We start from the raw sequence: 15,874 nt of genomic DNA on the forward strand, positions 1-15,874 counted from the left end.
GTGTTGTGTTGCTCTTGGGAACGATGCAAAGAAGTTTATTTGAAACATCTTTAACATTTTATGAATTAACAAAGAGCACGGCAAGCTTTACATTCACAATGACATTTTATTTTCAATTCAATTTAATACAAATGAGTAACCTCAGATGCTTTCCCCTGTCCAGGCGTTCAAATGAGAAAAAGTGAGGCTCAAGCTTTTGCTCCACTCCGCTCAGACATCACCTCTGATTCATTCAGCCTACACAAAGAACTATTCTGACCTCTTTTGCCCTCTAGTGGGGAACACAATGCCCTGCAACAACAGCAGCAGACCCCTTGTTTTGCAGTAGTCTTTCTACAGGGACTTTTATTAAAATGGTAAACAAAGCCTTTGTCTGCTCAGCGCTCCTGTTTAAAAAAACAACCTCTCATTTGCCCTTTATCCCCCTGCCAAAGCTCTGATGCCGTTATTTCTTCAATATTTATATCTTCTTTAATCCTGGGGAGCTTTCATAACCAATTTCATTTAGGCCCGATGACATCTTTCCCCTCTTGTACGACATATGCCGGGCTGCTTTCTCATTATGTAGATATAAATGTTTTTTTTTTATATTATTTCCTCATGTATTACTTCACCTTCATATTTTTTGGAGGGGTCAAATATTTCTAATGTTTTTCTTCCAGTCTGGATGTGGCCTACTCTGAATGTGTTCAATCTGAGAAATCTATAAACAAGTTGTTCAGTCAAACAATACCTCTTTGTTCCAGGTTTGGGACGCAGCCATCAGTTCCCAAACGGTTCCATGCCCAGAGCACTGTAATGTGTTCTTAATCAGGTGTGTGTGTTTTTTGGGAAGATCAGGAGAACTGGCAGTGATTTAAAATGCCAGCAGGTCGAGAAATCTATTGTTCCAAAATAAAGTACAGGCTGGGTTACAGAGGGAGCTGGAAGCTAGAAATGCAACATCTAAAGAGATTTTGATTAGTTGGTTCAATAAGATCTCAGGGTGCTATGAGATACAACTGCTAACTAAGGCTGACTCTACCATTGAGCCACAGCCGTCTCTCATTCCAAAGGTTGGGGCTTTGATCCCCAGCTCCTGCAGCTTCATGTCTGACGTGTCCTTGGGAAAGACACTTTATCACTGTGGCATTGTCTGAAAAAACGCTTTGAGTAGTCAGAAGAGTAGAAAAACACTACAAAAGCTCAAGTCCATTTCCCTTCATTGGTTTATATTTCTGTTTTTAACATTTCTAGAAGACATTGGGGATTTCGGATGTTTTAGCTTTATCCTATAATTTACAACCCACAAAAAGTTATAAAAAAAGCAAGTTATAACTGCTCCAGTATGAAGCGCTCATTAGTCTCTATTTGTTTTTCATTTTTAACCAAGGCCATGGGCTCAGACTTATTTCCTGCTGCTTCTTTCACATCCATTACATTTCACAGAATAGGATGAAAACACAAAAATGTAGCAGCAAAAAGTGTTTCAAAACCTGATGAGTTTTGTAAATTGTTGTTTTACTCAGTACTGAGAAATACTGCTCTTATATATACACACACACACACACACACACACACACACAAGGTAAACAGTTTGAAAACTGCTCAGTGCAATTCACGACGGGACAAAAGCAACTCCTACCAAAAGAACAAACTGAAAACAAATTGATGCGATGTTAATGTTTATTTTCAAACTAGCTGTAAAAGAAATAAATCCACTTCAGTGCTAAAATTTAATTAGTCATTAAACTAATGAATCAAATAAATTATTTTTGATCAAGTAACCACACTGGGATTTTTTGTTTGTGCTTTAAAAACCAGATTTGACTGCAAGACTTTATTCAACTCTGACATTAAAAACACATTGAAATACCCAAAGGTTAATCCCCAGGTTACAATGGTGGGTTTAAAAATGGTGATGTTTAATTTCTGCCTGCAGGTGAGAGAAGGATTTATCAGAATCAAAGTAAATTGAGTCTTACTTTATGGGGGGGAAAATCATGAGCTACATTAAACTAAAACACTATGTACAGGCTTCCTGATCATCTCATTGTGACTTCCAGTAAAAAATGTAATACTATTCACAGTCCCTATCTTACCCCTCCCCTGAAAACAAAGCACACAGAATCAACAGTTACTTTCAAGTTACAGTGCACAAACGTTTGATCACGTATAAAAGAGACATGGACAAAACATTCAAGTCTACTCTCAGTCCTGACTAAGACTCCTCTCTGATCGGAGTGCACCCGGAGAAAAAACTGTTCTGAAAACTAGTCAGGATTCTCTTCTTCTTCTTGAGGAAGCTGACTGTCGTCCTGTCCTCATCGTATTCCTCCTCCTCCTCCTCTTCCTCTGTGAAATCGGGCTTCCTGGCCAACTTCAGGTCTGCAGAGGCATGTCCCATGTCTCCAATTTCTTTCAGCACCTACAATAGAGCAACATCGGTACACCAACTTAAAAGGATATTTGCTAACAGTAACACTTTCATTCCTCATACACTTGACACTACGCACTAATGGTGTGAGCGTTTTAGCAACTTAACTAAGGCAAAGGATCCAAAATTAGCATGTAGCATGTTTTAGTAAGTCTTAAGTACAGCATATCTTCAGCATGTCTGCCAGTCATTCTCAAGGTCCCATATGAACATAGATTACTACATCCCTTATTGCTCAGTCTTTAGAGGCAGCTTACCTTTTTGGTGGGTGTACAAGATGGTGGCTTGAAGAAGGTGGCGTTTTCAGGGCTCATGGTTGTAGTGTCCTGAAGAGACACAGACTCTCTGGAAACACTCTCTGCCTGACTTGCGTCCTGAAATGAAGTAAAAGAAATAAATAAAATAAAAAAGAAGTCAAAATTGTTTTTGGTCTGTATTTTGTTTTTGCACAAATAAATATCATCAAACTTATACGACTCTACAGTCAAACATGTCTGAGCTAATTAAGGCCAGATTACAGAATTATCTGCTTGAAGAGTCACTTTACTGTGGTTTACAACACTGACTCTATAAGGAGAAATATTTCAGAGTTCCTATCGTACCAATTTTATAATCAGTGTCAAAATGTAGGTGTTGGAACATTTCATTCTAAATGAAATAACTCTATACTGCACAGTCATTCAACAAAGTCTTCAAAAATCACAAAATAAAAATCTATATATTTATTCATAAAATAAAATGTTATACGTTTCTATCTGTTTAAAGTTTTAAAAACACATCATAGTGAAAAGTGAATAAATGAAAGTGTGTGTTAATAGTTAAATACAGCCCACAGCAGCAAATCATGCCCACATGTACGACGTGTCTGTGTAAGATGGATTCAATATCTTACCCCAGCAGGCACCGAGTTATCCATGTTTCGACATTTATCATGATCACACTGGCAGTTCTCTCCACACGTCATCTTTCCTTTGCGACATCTGCACTGCCTGTTGCTGCAGCGTCCTTTACACGCACACTAAAGAAGAGAAGCGAGGTTTTCAATATGACATGTTTTATCTCACATGTGTGATCAAACTATCCTGAACCTTAAGAAAACATTACCAGCTTGTTCAAGCAGCTTCAGGACTCGGGTAAAAAAAAAGAAAGAAAAAAAAAAAAAGACTATTTTGACTCAGTACGCAGGTTCATTGCCTACCTTCCTTTAGAGACATTTCAAACTTTACTATATAATGATCATGTTTACATCTTGCATGCTAAAGTGAGCAGTCTAAAACTGAATCCAGTCCTTCTCCCACTCTTACCCCTGTCGCTTTAGGTTTCCTCGTAACTCTGCGTCCTTTCTCAGGTTTCTCAGGACGCCACAATTCAGCTTCGTCGTCGTTCTCATCCTCACTGTGAGACATCAGCTCCTCGACGTTGATGGCCTTATTCAGAGGGGCTTTAGCTGTGGTGACTCGCTTCACTTTAGGCTTTCATGGGGGAGGATACAAAGAAACATTTATACGCTTAGACAAGAAAATTGCATCTTAATTGTCATTATTAGGATTAACGCTGTGAGGCCTTGGTAATTAATCAAATCAGAATACTGTTCACAGAGTCTCTATTCTTGGTGCCATGCTGTCCTTCACTTTATGGCCTGAACTACACATCTTTGATTAACAACAGGAGGACTAACCTTTGGAGGAACATAATCAAAAGAGTCATCTTGGATATTTTCATTGACAGTTGGAGGCAAAATGATTTTTTGTCCACTGGCCAGCTGGAGCAATGAGAGTTTCTGTGGAGGAAAGCAAAGCCATGATGGAGTTTATTATGCTGCAGTATGAGCATGGAAATCATCTACAATTCAAAATGTAGAAAAAATAAAAAACTCAATGTATGAGCTTACCTGTCTGTACTGCTCATTCTGCTCCAGCAGTTTTTGATTCTGCTCACTTAATTCCCGCAGCTTTTCAAGCTCCTCTTCCTGAATGATGGTAAAAAAAAAATCACCAAATGGTTAAGTTTGTAACAAGGGAAACATTGGAATCAAATGTTGATCTCTTTTTAGTGAGAAGGGATTGAACCTGAAGTTTGAGGCGCTGCAGCAGCTCCTTCTCTTTAGAACTCTCCTCTTCTTTCTTTGATTCGTGCGACTCTTCACAGATGGGTTTGCTCTGTAGCTGGTTGAGCAGGTAAAGGACCTGTGCAAAGATGAAAATAAATCAGTAAAACCGTTCATTTCATTAAAGGCAGAATATGCAAATTTTTAGATCCAGCAGATGTCGCCCTTGAGCACCAGCATGAAACCAAAATAACTCGCGCTGCATTGTTAAGCCAATGCTATCGATCTTTATTATGCTCGTATCTTCACACTGCATGTAAATTTACCCGAAATGACCGTAATCTAGAATCGCTTATGTGACATTCAATTAAGCAGGGAGTACAGTATGTTATTCTTCTTTTCTCTAGTCCCTCAATTAAACAACTTTTATACACGAGGAGATGAGCCGGCCAGCAGTCCCGGCGATGTAAACCAAATGAAGCGACGGCTAGGAAAGCTCTGAAAGCATCACAGACAGTGGGACTCGGGTGTCACACTCATTGTAGACAGTCATGACTCACAGAGTTATTTGTGTATTTGGGACTTTGCTCACCTTCTCTTGATGCCTCTGCTCCAGCTCCACCAGCTGCTGCTGATGCTCCATGTCCATGGTGGACATCACATTTCTCTCATCAGCCAGCATCTTTCTTAAATCTTGTAAGTTCCCTTTCTCCTGTGTCAACTCGCTCTCCAGCTTTGAGTTGGCTGTTTTGGCAGACACATGCTAGATAGAAACGTGTAAACAGTTCAGCTCTTACATTTCAAACAGTTCACAATAGTAAATATAAACCGACTAATGAGCATTTCTCACCTCAGACATGAGGAGCCTTAAGGCACACTTTGCATCCACTATGCTTGTGATGGCGTCTATACGCTGCTTCAAACGGCCCTCGCCCTCTGCAACAAGAACCTTCTGCTGCAGGTCGGCTATCTGGGCATTCCTGATTAGATCAATCAGAAACTTTAATAATAATATAATATAAATAATTCTGCATTCTTTTATCAGCAGTTTATAACAGTTTGAAAAGTCGCCGCATTTTCACAGCAGTGATCTGATATAAAGTATAACTGTAAAATATGTGTTGTGTTTCTGCTTGTGTCGAGTGTTCTTGACTGATAGGAGAAGCAGAGTGTGATGTGTGCTGGTTGAAAATTAAGATTATATTTCTAGAATATTTAAAGGCAGAGTCAGAGCGGTGTTGTCAGACTCACCTGAGGCTCATCTCTGTCTCCAGGTTCTCCACCTGTTTGGTCAGAGGTGTCTCTAGCGCCCCCTGGCTCTCCAGCTCAGAGATGATCAGTGTCCGGCGCTGCACAGAAGGACGGAAAAAAGAAACAAGGTGAATCTTTGTATCCTTTCCACTTTTGCTGGTACACTGGATGTCCCCTTTGCTGATGATTGTTTGTGTGTATTTTAACATTTGTTCATTGTTTACAACAGAGAATTTCCACCTCACCCTGATTTTGGCAGCAGGTCGCTCTCCTGCCTCCATCTGCTGTTTGAGGTGGTTGATCTCCTGAGCTAAAACCTTTCTGTCGTCCAGCAGATCATTCAGGTGACGCCTGGCCTCCTCTGTGCTGACCAACACCTCCACTTCATTGAGAAGCCACGTCTGATCACAGAAACAGTCACAGAGTCAAGGGAGCAAATCACAGTTGATCAGTGTTTCATCATGATGGCTATATTCTCATTTAAAAACAGTACTTTGATATTTTTAGATCAGGTGTCATATTCCACATATAGACATACAATTAAATCCTAAAACCTTAGAATTATTATAAAATATAATGAGGTGCAATATGCCACATCGGGGCCAAAGACAACACTGTTTTGTTTGTTTTGTACTGATGCCATTTAAGTGTTGTTTATCTTGTGTTTCTTCTCTTAAGCTTAATCATTACAAAGAAATGTTTACTTTTTAAAGATTTATTTCGGGGCTTTTTATGCCTTTATTAGAGAGACAGGACAGTGGACAGTGGAAATCGGGGAGGGAGAGAGAGTGGGGGATGACATGCTGGAGAAAAGCCACAGGTCAGATTTGAACCCGGGTTGCCTGCCTCGTGGACAACAGCCTTTGCACATGGGCCGCGTGAACACAGTGTTTTTCATTCGTTGATTGTTTTTCATATTTTCTCACAGCCAAATGAACTTCCTACCTTAACTCTTGCAGCAGCTCCCTCCATTCCTCTACTGTGGACATCTTTGCGTTTATCTGCTACCTCGCTTCTCTTCTGTAGGGCATCTTTCAGTCGCTTGTTTGCAGCTGCAGCCTGTAAGCGAAAACAATAAAAAAATAAGCTACTTTTCATCATTTCAACAATTAACTTGATCAGTTTGACATTTGAGAAACATGGAGGCGACTCAGGTTTGTGATGTAGTGTCATGTATGCAACGTTTAAAGAATATTTAGTTACAGATAACATAAAAGAAATTGCAAAGCAAGACAAAGAGGCCTCACCTCCTCAGTTTTACGACGCAGAACGTTGGCCTGTTTCTGGAAATCCCTCTCCAGTTTAAGCAGCTCATACTGGCGTTTACGATCCTGTGAAGCAGATCAGAAATAAATTAAGGAGTTCAGGATGCCAAAGAACAGAATATAATACATAAAAAGCTACAATGGATTTAACAGCATGCTTTGATTTAGTGAGCCCTGATGAATAAAGGAAATGTCCTGCAGTACCTTCTCCTTCAGCTGCAGCACCTCCCGGTCCTTCTTGCTCTTCCAGTTTCTGAACTTCTCAGAGTCATCCCTCATCTGCCTCATCAGCTGTGTGCGCTGTGTCTTCATTGCCTGCGAGAACAACAGTGTTACTGTGCACCAATTTAGCATCTGTGGTCAACTCAGTGCACATGATGCCATGTGAAAAAAGAAAATGATTTGATGTTTTGCCTTTTTAAATAAACTTGCATCTTCTGATAAATTCTGGTATTTAAAGCTCAGCAGGGTATTTGCCTTGGAGACCGCCGTTTGACCTAAATGGTGCAGTTTACATTAAAGGAGCGATATGTAACTGACTAACTAACTGTTGGTACTGCAGTCCAAATTCAAAACATTGGAGAGAGCCGTCTCACCCTTTCCCCTCCTCCCGGGAGTCGATGTGCTTCAGTGTAAACCTTTCTCCATTCTAACCTCTCTGCATTTTAAACCACGCTTCTGCTCGGGGAGCTTTTTAAAAAAATGCTGAGGCTTTTTATTTCGGGTAGAATCACCTCTATCTGAAACAGTTCGCTTGCCCTCTTCCATCGCTGCAACACCTGCTGGTTTGTTGTTTGCCTGTTGTTTTGCATCCAAAACTGCTGTGTGGGGGTGCCTTAAAACCACCTACCATATCTGGTCAAAACAAATACAGACCATTTCAGTCTGGAATCGAAACTTAGAAGGAGGACATACTAGCTGCTTCATTGATGTCGGAGAAGCCAGCACTTCACCATAGCATGTTTTCTTAATGTCTGATGATGTAGTAAGGTCATTTCATGATTTAAATCAGTAGCTATCTTACATATTGCTCCTTTACATAAGTGTGCATTTATCAGCTGTGATGTAAACACAGATCGTTTGGAAAGGTGTTATATAATCCCATGATGGGCCAAGGGATGTGTGATAATATCATGAAATTAATTTATATCACATTTATAGACACAAAACTCAAACCTCAATCAAGACAGCCGTATAGATATAGGAAAGTGGATGTCCTTTAGAATAGTAGAAGAGCAAGTTTACATTTAACATGCATGATGAAAGAAAAGTCCTGGTTACCTGGATTTCATGCACCAGCTTGCTAACTTTCTGGACGGAGGACTCTTTGAGTTTCAGCAGTTTGGACTGCTCAAGAAGTTTCTTCTTCATGTCTCCAAGCTGACCCTCCAGCTCCTGCAGCCTCTTCCTGCGCTGCTCACTGAGCCTGAAGAAGAACACCGTGTATATCAGATGTAGAAGAAAGATCGAACGCTCATTAAATTCATAACATTTTCACATTAAAAGTTGGCAAAAAACTACTATAAGCACATCTAGAGCATATCCAAAAAGACAATAGAGCTCATACTTTGCATGGTTGGTGTCTTTTTTTGCTGACTGAAGAGCAAAAACAAGATCTTCTTTCTCCTTCTGCAGCGAATCCACTGCAGACTGTAGACTGTTCACGTTTTTCTGTTGGATAAAATGTCGAAGGACTACATTTAAAAAAAAAAAAAAAAGTATCCAAAAAAAACCCCAAAATGAATAGAATCTTGGGCATAAATATTTACAATTCTCAAACACACTCAACATAAGTCAGTATATTCATGAACACCCCAAACCGGCCAGTTAAGAACAAATACACATCTCCAAACAATTATGACAAAAATTGAAATATGTATCATCTACCTGGTACTTAAATTAATTAAATCTATGTACTTTAAAATTACTGTCAGTCAAAAATGGTTTTATCTCCTTCTTACCTGGTGCTCTGACTGCATGGGCTCCAGCTGGGTGTCATTCTCACACATTTTCCTAACAAAAGCTTCCTTCAGGCTCAGCACTTTGTTCAGCTCAATCAGCTCCTTGGAGAGCTGGGCCTGCCGCAGTGCATGATGGGTCGTGAAGGCCTCTGGGGAGTCCTTATCACCCACGGCTGTGACATCCTGTTACATGTGTTAGAGGTGGGAAACATGCTATTAGAAGGACGGTCTTTGTGCTTTCATCAATTAGTCTGTGCTGGAGAAGAATGACATCACTACAGACAGTTTGATCCAACTGAAAACAATGAATATCATTATTTGATTTAGAAGGGTACAACATTGTATCCATTATCTCATATAAACATTAAGACGGCAAAATTGACAACGTACCGATGGGGACCCATCTTCTGAATTTTTACTGCCATTCCCAGACACATCGGGTGCATCCTCGCCCGCAGCCATAGCATCAATGGAAGCAGCGATTCCTGCACTCTCATTCTGACGGGGGAAAAAGTGAACAAGACATCTAGTAACAGCGCTAGATTCAAATTTGTTCTTCTTTCTACAGTAGTCTTGAACATTTTTGATATTGACTTTTGATGAATAAAAATGTTCAAATAGAGTGTGCACTGCTTTTGAACCTTCTAACACACGGCTGTATTCAACTGGAGTCTGATATGAGCCGACTTGTGTACCTTGAGCTCCAGGATGACATCCTGCAGGCTCCTCATCACCTCAACATTCTCCTTTAACTCCTGGTCTTCCAGTGTCTCCAGCACTTTCTCCAGATCCACTGTACAGCTGTAAAAAGGGTCAAAAGGAGTGATGCTCCATATCATCACAGAGATATGATCACAGTTGTAGAGGTCAACACTGGAAAAACTGAATCAGGAACACAACTCAAGCTTGAAGTGTTATTGTTTGTATTTTTATGGCTCACTGTTCAAACATCCCATAATAGCCGTTTGGTATTTTGAAATTCAAGTGGTCTGAGAGACAAAAATACGGCTTTCTTTTCCTTTCCCACAAACTGCACTCCCGGTCATTAAGCTTTTATTGATAGTTTGTAATGAGCTAAGAATTATTTGTCCCCTTTCTCAGCTTTCTCAGACTCACCCTGAAGCCCCGCTCGCCTCAATCAAGTTGTGTACTTACGCCGCGTGGTGCCGCAGTTGTTCCATTTTGCCCTGTAGTTTCTCATTTGCTTGTTCCGTCTATAAAACAAACCATGTGACATACATTAGAATTGCAAACAGTGAAATGAAGACTTAAAAGAGAAACAAATCTAGACAGGTTTATTAATACATCTTTTTTTTTTCACTTTATATTTTATTTAAATGCCAATTACAATTCTCCGGGCTTTTTTCCTTTCCAATGCTACGAATGAACTCATTACTTAAAGTAACGGTTTTCCCATCAGCTCTAAACAATGACAGTAAAGAAGGATTACTTAATGTTCTCTGGCTCAGGTCTCTCTCACCATAATGATCCTCTCAAACATGAAGGCCGTCTGTCCCGCCGCTTCGCTCAGCTCTCGGCTCAGCTTATTGTTCTCGTCCTGCAGAGCGCGGTTCCTTTCCAACAGCTTAGTCACTTTCTCCGTTGACTCTGGCCTGAAACAAAGGGCCTGAGTAACTGTTAAAGCCTTTTGTTATGGGTTATATTTACCCAGTGGACACTTATCTTATACTCTGTGCAAGTTTTATGCCTTACCCAGAGAGCACCGGAGCGACTCCTCCACGAGCATGAAGCAGCATCACCTGCAGCTCCTGAACCTAAACAAAGTTTATCCACGTAATATTATAGTATACACCAAATTCTACAAATCGCAGAAGTGAGCTTTGCATCAGTAACCACGAGTCGACACAGATTATGATCCAGTTTTTAGGGGGTAACTGAATGGTCAAAGACAGTTAATGATCGGAGTGTGCGATAGACTCAAGTACCTGTTGTTTCAGTCGGTTCATCTCTGCTGCTCTGGGGTCAACATTGACTATTGGTTTGTTTTTAATCTTGCGAGCTCTGTCGGCGTATCGCAGGGTGTTGATGGTCTCCTCCATGTTTGAGTCTGCAGGACTGACGCAGGCAATCATCAGAGTGTGGCTGTTTCCTCCCAAAGAATCTGATGAAACAAACAGAAGAAAACAAGTTCATAACAAGCATTTAGTGAAATTCGTCAACATCTTGTTGCTGCTCTGAACATCTGTCTGTTTGGATCTGCCTTAACCAGTAATGCTGCCAATGTGACAATGAATTAAAGGTTAGCAATAGCTAGAGCCTCCACATCAGCATTAAAGTTTAGTTTGGTGGCAACAGAACAGATGTAAGGAAACAGGATGCCTACTCTGTGCTTTCTACATATTATTGTGCTCATGTTTGAAGGTTTGAATAGTATCTGAAGCAGCCTGCATGACCACAAAGTAACTCTTGAACATCTAAATCAAAGCGTACCTTGTAGCAGGCGGGTGAGCTTGGAGTCTCTGTAGGGAACAAAGGTGTTTTTCTTGCTTTCATCCCCCAAGGCGCTGATCACATTACCCAGACATAAAAGGCCGCGATTGATGCTGATGCCTGAACAGGAAAATGAATATCATCAAAACAGAAATGCTGTTATCAAGCACACCTTTCCATTATAAAACAAACATTCCAGAAATCTTCAACTATGCTATGGAGCACTGAGAGAATCACAAATTCTGTGTTGGCAACTTTATCTAGATACATTTTTTTTTTTACCTTCCTTGAGACGATCTCCCTCCGCTTTGGTTTTCTTCTGCCTTTCTGAGCCAGCCAGATCCACAAGGTGCAATTTTGAAACAATTGAGTCAGCTCTGCAACACAAGATTACAAATATCAAAACCGTGGGAGAAGAGTTTCCAATACGATCTCTGAGCCGTACAATGTGAACCTGCTCATACACACTAAGCGGAGAGTCAATATCTTTATGAAAGCTGAAATATTGAAATACAAGTCAAGCCTCTTTTCAGTAAAAGTTTCTACATCTGATGACAGAATTATGACTCAAGACAAAAAGCAGATTTTACAGAAAGACATTTAAATAAGTATGTATAACAGTAGAGATGCACTGATTGGGTAAATCAGGGCTGATGCCGATGTTTTAAATAACAATTAAGCGGTTTGCCAATGTTTGTTTTGTGACTTCTTTTGACTCCCACAATGCCGACATTTTCAATAACAAAGGAGTTTGTTGAAGAGGTGACTGCTCTGCCCTATAAAAAAAACCCTCCTATTTAAATCAGTAATCAGGTGTACTATGTGCCAGTATTACATTGATTTGGCACAACAAATAAACATTGGCTGATTACATAATGCCACGTTATATGCCGATGTGCCTATGTCTGTCAACTGGCCAAATATCAGCTGATACCGATGAATCAGTGCATCCCTATATAAAAGGTATGTAATAAGTATACAGTGAATAATAACAACGCCAAAACAGAAAAATGTATATACCTTCATAATGTTTAGTATTGACCTTTACTTACAGCAAAGGATGTGTTCCTGAGCAACAGCAACAAGTTTTTTGTTTCATCACTTGGAGGTTTAAAATGCAAACTAATCAAATTCAGTTCATTCTTTTCTGAAGGGTTTTATAGCTTTCATTTTATCAACAGTATACACAATAAAGAGTATCAAAAAATTGTTGACGACGTGTATACTGCATTAAAAATCTGTTACCAGAATCACACACCCCATCTTCAAGATTAACTTGTGAACACACAGGTCATAAAAACAGCCAACAAGGTGAAAGTTTTTTGTTGTTCTTAAGGTTTGTGTAAAGCTTCAGTATGTGTGAAATTGTGTGTTTCATGTTAAGGTCAGAAGGGACCGATGGAAGCCCAAATGATTATGAGAGAAAGGCAAACTGACTTGTCTGTCCCTCTGCGCTGCTCCAGTGTGATGGTGAAGATGGCATGTGAGCGAGAGGAAGCGGCGTTCATCGCAGTGGATCCAACGGTGCGAGCGGAGTTTCCGAGCTCCAGACACCGGACCATCTCTTCGGCGGAGAAAACCTGCCGCTCTGTTAAACCCACAATCTGGAAAACAGGAAATTTCAAATAATAAATAAACTACAAAATAAAGCCGAAAAAAATCTTTATCCTGTCTAACAAAAGCTGATAAAGAAATGCTTACATATGCGAGTTCTTGTTAACATGTTACTCACCTTGATGCCTTCTTTAGGGTCCTCTCTAATGCTGATGGAGGGTTTGTCTTTAGATACACACAGCAGGTCCAATATATCTTCATTATAGATCTACAATAAAAAAGGATAAAGCTTGACTTAATTACTTCTAAGCCTACCCTGCAATGAAATCATTTTTGCTTGATAGAAAGGACTAAATACTTTCTACACAGTGTCAACATGTCCACCTACCTCCAGGTAAGACACTGCCAGGTGGAATTCACAGTTAGACCTCTTGTCCATCTCCTCAAATATCCTTTTGATGACTCTTGGAATTACTCCCACTGAAGGATCATTTTCTTGAGCTGATGTGTACGTTCCTCCCATGGAGAAGGTCTTCCCTGAACCCGTCTGTCCGTATGCAAAAACTGTGGCATGATAGCCTACAGAGTGGACAATGTGATGAAGACACAAGTTGATTCATGAGATAAGATGATAGGAGGAAAAATATTTATGATTGTTTGACATTTTAGTTCAAATTAGCTTGACTGTTTTTCAAATTAACTTTATATGTGATATTATTTGGGAGAGGCCACAAAGACAAGAAAATAGTTCTTATGTTGCAGGACCTTCACTCCCAGAAACACAGAGGGTTCCTCGCTCAATTTAATAAATGATCACGCGAGAAGCAAAAGCTACCTTTGAAAAGACCATTTAATAAGGAGGCCACAGCTGCAGTGAAGACTTCCTCTTGTTCCACAGTAGGATCAAACACATAATCATAGGTGAAAGCTTTTTCTGTGCCAACGATCACCTGAAAACAAAACAAGTTTGACGTTGAAAATCAAACTGTACAGCACATCTGTATAATAGTAAAAATCCACTTGCAAACAATGGTGCAAAGATTAAGATGAAACAGAAATTCTCAGTGTTGTCCCTTTATTGTTGAGATTGAGAACAGACCTGCTGCTCCCCAGGCACAAATGTGAGACAGCCCTGACATCCTTCGTTGATTTCTTTGGGTACCAAGGGGCGACAACGCAAGGCAACCCGCACAGGGATCACCTTATCGTCCACATTTGACATGATGCAAGAATCCAATAAATACCTGGTGACAAAATAAACAAAAGAGATGACTTTATTTCAATGAGGCGAAGCAAAATCAGTTACACATTATAGCATGATAACATACGGTCAGAGTTAGTTTGTGGACCTTTTCACAATTCAAGAATACACAACACTAAAATTAAACAGCGATGACGGTAATAAGAGATGTTCTGATTATTGAAACACTGAAATGAAAGGTTAGTGTTGTTGCAGGTTTGCCACTTCAGAGTGTATTATACGGCACAACATTAATTTATTCAACCATATTCTATACAGTATGCATGTATATAATATGGACATCAACAAATGTAATCATATCTCACACGAGAGAAAATAAAAAAGAGAAATCTATTATATGTGTGTATGTCACTGGTTTGATCCACGTAGATTGACTTTTCACCAGTCAGTAGGATTGAATTGCAAAAATTGAAGGTAAACCAAACCTTTTGCAGAAACTCAAATCTTCAATTTATTTCTTTAAAAGCCGAGAGTCTGTTTACGAAGCAGACAACTTTCTTACAGGCATAACTTCAGTTTTAGACGTGACTGAGCTTGATTTTCATGTCCCCATGTGTCAGTCCAGTCACCATGGATATGTTTCCATGGATATGTTTCCATGGTGATCAACCAGCCCCATTATTCACCCACCCTTTGTCGAGCAGCTCCATGGTGTGTTTGTATTGAGGATGACATCATGACCTACAGTACAATCTCCGTTCAGACAAATCACAACCAAGATGAGAAGTAAGTTTACTTATTGTGGAGTTTCATTTTAGGATGAATTGTCATCTGGGTTTTGGGTTTTGACATAATTCAGCCTCAATCTCTTTCTGTAGGACGACGACATAATTTATTAGAAAGAAGACCCTCTGCTAAACCATTTAAATAATCAACTGTATGGTTAGAGGGCTGTTAAAGTGAACTCCCTCCCCCTGCAAAAACACGCTTTCCAACCCAGCTGTCAGACAGAAACTAAGATTAGCTTGTCGTCAACCAACTAGCTGCGTTAGCAAACCCTTCTCATTACGTACCTTTTCCAAGTTTTCTCTGATGTCAGCGTTGAATATATTCGGATAACTGCATGCAGCGGTTCTGGTTGACAACAAACAGCACGTATTCCAGACACTTCAGATGAACTGTCCACCAGAAAAATGTCACTTTCTGCGATAAACTCGGTTAATTTTTGTCCCAAATTTCCGTGTGCTTAATGTTGATACTGCCCGCCAGTTTCAAACAGCAAGCTCCTCCTCCTACTTCTTCTTCTACGTGTCGATTTATGGTATTGTCAGCACAGCTCGGGAGCGGCATCGACCTCTACAGGACAAAAGAAGAAGCACACTGTACCACACCTCAACATGAGCACATTTCCAGAAATGCAAAACATTATATAATGGACTCAGTGGCAATACTTTTATATCACTGTGAGTGGCTAAATGCCAGTGTTAACTATTTTTTCATTCAATTAAAAACATTACCTCAGATTCAGGCTAGGAGGATTAACCATTTCACAAGATTTATGGCTTGAAACCAAATTAAACTATTATGCAAAGGTGCCTAAATATGGTGCCAGAAGGCAAGCAGAAGGTGAGTCACTGTTATCACTTGAAAGTCTATCTTTGTAGACAATTAGAAAATGTGCATCAATTGCTTGATAACGATTATGACCACAAAATTGTATAAGGCAGA

At 39.9% G+C, this 15,874-nt stretch overlaps 1 protein-coding gene across 1 annotated transcript; it reads right to left on the minus strand.

Moving 5' to 3' along the window:
* Positions 1–1,651: 1,651 nt before the first annotated feature.
* kif4 (kinesin family member 4) lies at positions 1,652–15,365 on the minus strand. The gene is made up of 31 exons (XM_020643311.3): positions 15,220–15,365; positions 14,045–14,189; positions 13,781–13,895; positions 13,334–13,524; positions 13,124–13,213; positions 12,829–12,995; positions 11,674–11,768; positions 11,392–11,511; positions 10,887–11,062; positions 10,654–10,715; positions 10,421–10,553; positions 10,096–10,154; positions 9,636–9,741; positions 9,331–9,438; positions 8,941–9,123; positions 8,547–8,650; positions 8,261–8,405; positions 7,184–7,294; positions 6,962–7,045; positions 6,660–6,773; positions 5,960–6,115; positions 5,715–5,812; positions 5,314–5,443; positions 5,056–5,226; positions 4,486–4,602; positions 4,308–4,385; positions 4,095–4,196; positions 3,721–3,888; positions 3,309–3,434; positions 2,674–2,790; positions 1,652–2,407 (listed from the first exon to the last, which is right to left on the minus strand). Exons 2-31 carry the CDS (start codon positions 14,165–14,167, stop codon positions 2,201–2,203), a joined length of 3,756 nt encoding a protein of 1,251 aa, XP_020498967.2. The 5' UTR covers positions 14,168–14,189; positions 15,220–15,365; the 3' UTR covers positions 1,652–2,200.
* Positions 15,366–15,874: the final 509 nt, after the last annotated feature.

This window comes from Labrus bergylta, chromosome 14, assembly GCF_963930695.1.
Source record: "Labrus bergylta chromosome 14, fLabBer1.1, whole genome shotgun sequence".
In the NCBI taxonomy this organism is placed as follows: Eukaryota; Metazoa; Chordata; class Actinopteri; order Labriformes; family Labridae; genus Labrus; species Labrus bergylta.

Excerpts from the sequence above, each read along its gene's own strand:
- kif4 (XM_020643311.3), bottom strand. The coding sequence starts at position 14,167 with ATGTCAAATGTGGACGATAAGGTGATCCCTGTGCGGGTTGCCTTGCGT. Across the intron at positions 13,896-14,044 it reads TTGTGCCTGGGGAGCAGCAG|GTGATCGTTGGCACAGAAAA; the intron begins GTCTGTTCTCAA and ends TTTTGTTTTCAG. Across the intron at positions 6,774-6,961 it reads TGCGTCGTAAAACTGAGGAG|GCTGCAGCTGCAAACAAGCG; the intron begins GTGAGGCCTCTT and ends TTTCGCTTACAG.